The sequence below is a fragment of the Apium graveolens genome, chromosome 4 (genome assembly GCF_009905375.1).
Source record: "Apium graveolens cultivar Ventura chromosome 4, ASM990537v1, whole genome shotgun sequence".
Lineage (NCBI taxonomy): Eukaryota > Viridiplantae > Streptophyta > Magnoliopsida > Apiales > Apiaceae > Apium > Apium graveolens.
In genome coordinates this window covers 33,325,235-33,328,685 of record NC_133650.1, presented here as the reverse complement: position 1 = coordinate 33,328,685, position 3,451 = coordinate 33,325,235, and the positions used below count along the sequence as shown (strand labels likewise).

Sequence of the window (3,451 nt, the reverse complement as noted above, 5' to 3'; positions counted from 1 at the left end):
AGAGGATTACCTCACGCGCATATGTTAATTTGGCTACATCCTGGTGATCATCCCAATACGATAGAGCAGATTGATAATTTGGTTTGTGCTGAAATTCTGCATAAGGAAACTGACCCGGTCGGGTTCCATGCTGTTAAAAATTACTTGATACATGGGTCATGTGGACAGGAGTTTTCGTATTCTCCGTGTATGTTGGATGGAAAATGCGGTCGTCATTTCCCAAAGAGGTATATTCAAATAAATTACATGATACATGACCATCAGGACATACTTTAATGTATTTGCAATAAATTATCCAAGATTTTTTGGAAAAAATATCTTCATTAATGTAAATGTAAAAGGAGACCTAATTATATTTGTGTTTAAACCATCTTTACACATAGGTACAATGGTCACACATTCTTTGATGACTGTGGATTTCCTGTTTATCGGAGGAGAATGATGGACAGGACTGTTGAGAAGAACAAGCAACAACTGGACAATCAATTTATTATACCTTATAATTGTGATCTGTTACTACGCTTTTAGTGTCATATAAACTTGGAAATCTGTAACAATTCTCGCTCTTTGAAATATCTATTCAAGTATTGTTTGAAGGGACATGACACAACAATAATGATGATACGAAGGAAAAAAGGATTGCCTTCAAATTCAGAAAAGGGTAAAACTATTGATGAGGTGAGACATTTTCTGGATGGTCGTTACGTTTGTGCATCCGAAGCTGCCTGGAGATTATTAGGATATGATATTCATTATCGGTATCCTTCTGTTGAGCGTTTGCCTGTCCATGTAGAAGGAAGCAAAAATGTTACCTTCAATAATAATGACAATTTGGAAGAAGTAGCAACTAAGGCATCAAACAGGAAAAGTAAGTTAGAAGCATGGTTTGTGGCTAACAAAATTATTCCCGGTGCTCGGGATTACACTTACCAGGAGTTCCCACAAGGTTTTACTTGGCTACCTGGGCAGTCTGAGTGGAAATAACATGAAAGAGGGATTGCCATCGAAAGGTTAACAGAAGTTCATGCATCACAAGGAGGTACATTTTTTTGAGAATGCTTCTTTTGCGCAATAAAGGTGCGACTTCTTTTCGTGATTTGAGAACTATTAATGGTCAAACATATAAGACATATAAAGAAGCATGTGAGGTAATTGGTCTCCTTAAGGATGACAATCAATGGCACTTTGCACTTCGAGAAAATGCAGAATCTGGCATGCCTTTCCAGCTTCGTTCAATGTTTGTTCATATATTGACCAACTATCCAGTAGCAGATCTGCTTAAATTGTGGACCGATAACTGGAAATTTTTGTTTGATGACATTTTGTACAACAAATGGAAGAAGTCCGGTAATGTGGAGCTCAAACTTTCTGACGCTGATTTAGAGAACTATACACTTGCAGGTAAATTTTAAATATAATTATTCACATATCGTTTATCTCCACATTTTTTTTCAAAATAATTAACTGCAACATAAGCATCTTAACTGGATTATTTCATGATAACATGACAGAGGTAGAAAAGCTGTTAAATGGTGTTGGCGAGTCACTAAAATATTTTCCAAATATGCCATATTCTGAAGATATCTACATGCATAGTATGACTAACCGGCTAATTAAGGAGACCGGATATGACAAGAATCAACAATTTGAAGAGCATTCCAAAAACTTCCAGAGTTTAAATAGTGAGCAACTACAGGTGTACAATTCAGTATTAGAAGCTGTAAATAAAGGAGAAGGAGGTCTCTTTTTTGTATATGGCAGTGGCAGATGTGGAAAAACATTTCTATAGAAAACATTAAGCTGTCGTTTGCGCAGTGAAGGCAAAATAGTACTTCCAGTAGCATCATCTGGCATAGCTGAAACACTTCTTCCGGGTGGTAGAACATCTCACTCTCGATTTCACATCCCGCTAAAATTGGATCGATACTTTGTGGCAGGTATTAAGCACAGATCTGACATTGCTGAATTAATAAAGAATATCGGTTTAGTCATATGGGATGAAGCTCCAATGCAGCATCGCCATGCTTTTAAATCTGTTGATCGCTACTTTAGAGATATAATGGCATCAGTTCATCCTAGAAATAAGAATATTCCATTTGGCGGAATAACGGTTATTTTTGGAGGCAATTTTTGGCAAATCTTGCCTGTTATTCCAAAGGCTTCTAAAACAAGAGTTGTGCAATCTTCTCTTAACCAGTCAAGCCTCTGCAACTATTGCAAAGTTTTTATGCTCCACTAGAATATGCGTCTAAGATGCGGTATGAATGCTGAAGAGAACCAGAAAATTACAGAATTTGCAAAATGGGTTCTTGATGTCGGCGACAGAAAGGTGGAGAATATACATCCAAATAACATTTATAAGGATCCAGAAATCATCATTCCAAGGAAATATATGGTGGAGAAGAAAACCAACACAGTGAAAGATATTGTTGATGTCACCTATCCAGATTTTATGAAAAACTACACTACTGAATCATATCTCAAGAAAAGAGCCATCCTTACGCCGATAAATGCAATTATTGATGAAGTAAATTCTCATGTTTTAAATCTAATTCCAGGTATTACGCATTCTTACCTTAGCCAAGATTCTATTGATACTGAGACAGGAAACAATGATAATGACTATGAATCTTCTTTCCCAATTGAGTATCTCAGTTCAATTAATATGCCTTCCATTCCGAAGCATGATTTGAAATTAAAGGTAGGAGCTGTAGTCATGTTGATGAGGAATCTTAACCAGATAATGGGTTTGTGTAATGGTACACGAATGGTTTTGACAAAATGTCCGAAGAACAATGTGGAGTGCCAACTGTTAACAGGATCCCATGCAGGCACAAAGGTTCTAATACCAAGGATCGAGATGGAACCGACTTATAACACTTTCCTTTTGTATTTAAGAGAATTCAATTCCCTCTGCAAATCTGTTTCGCAATGACAATAAACAAAAGCCAAGGTCAATCACTTCAGACTGTTGGGCTTTTCTTGCCAAGACCTGCATTTTCTCACGGACAGTTGTATGTTGCCGTTTCAAGAGTCACTTCTCCAGATGGGTTGCATATTTTAATAGAAGGCGATAACGGGAAGATATGTAATTTTACTGCTAATATAGTATTTGACGAAGTGTTTTATAATCTTCCTGTATAAGTATAGCATAATTGGTATCTTGATTCCATGCAATGTAGCGTGATACAGAAATTATGTTTTTCAGTTATCTTATCCTATTTTTATTGTTCATAATCATTTACATGTGTATATCCTCTTACCACAATAAAAAGTATATTTATATATCCACCTCAGGAGTCTATTTAAATTTGCAACGAATTTCTTATATTAACACAAAGAAAATTGTATTTCACATAATTCTATTTTTATAATGAGTTAGCTAAAGACAGAAAATTTTAAATTTTTTTTTAATAAAAAACACCTACAATTTTTATAAATTTTTTTGCAA

General features: G+C 35.5%; 3 protein-coding genes across 3 annotated transcripts; all 3 read left to right on the top strand.

The window, feature by feature from the left end:
* Nucleotides 1-615: 615 nt before the first annotated feature.
* On the top strand, nt 616-984 carry LOC141718477 (uncharacterized). Its single transcript, XM_074520861.1, has one exon. The coding sequence runs from the start codon at nt 616-618 to the stop codon at nt 982-984; it is 369 nt and encodes a 122-aa protein (XP_074376962.1).
* A 71-nt stretch (nt 985-1,055) lies between these two features.
* LOC141718476 (uncharacterized) lies at nt 1,056-2,239 on the top strand. The gene is made up of 3 exons (XM_074520860.1): nt 1,056-1,401; nt 1,512-1,739; nt 1,821-2,239. Exons 1-3 carry the CDS (start codon nt 1,056-1,058, stop codon nt 2,237-2,239), a joined length of 993 nt encoding a protein of 330 aa, XP_074376961.1.
* A 3-nt stretch (nt 2,240-2,242) lies between these two features.
* Nucleotides 2,243-2,935, top strand: LOC141718475 (uncharacterized). Its single transcript, XM_074520859.1, has one exon. The coding sequence runs from the start codon at nt 2,243-2,245 to the stop codon at nt 2,933-2,935; it is 693 nt and encodes a 230-aa protein (XP_074376960.1).
* The last annotated feature ends 516 nt before the right edge of the window (nt 2,936-3,451 follow it).

Excerpts from the sequence above, each read along its gene's own strand:
- LOC141718477 (XM_074520861.1), top strand. The coding sequence starts at position 616 with ATGATGATACGAAGGAAAAAAGGATTGCCTTCAAATTCAGAAAAGGGT.
- LOC141718475 (XM_074520859.1), top strand. The coding sequence starts at position 2,243 with ATGCGTCTAAGATGCGGTATGAATGCTGAAGAGAACCAGAAAATTACA.
- LOC141718476 (XM_074520860.1), top strand. The coding sequence starts at position 1,056 with ATGCTTCTTTTGCGCAATAAAGGTGCGACTTCTTTTCGTGATTTGAGA. Across the intron at positions 1,402-1,511 it reads AGAGAACTATACACTTGCAG|AGGTAGAAAAGCTGTTAAAT; the intron begins GTAAATTTTAAA and ends ATAACATGACAG. Across the intron at positions 1,740-1,820 it reads TGTAAATAAAGGAGAAGGAG|GCAAAATAGTACTTCCAGTA; the intron begins GTCTCTTTTTTG and ends TGCGCAGTGAAG.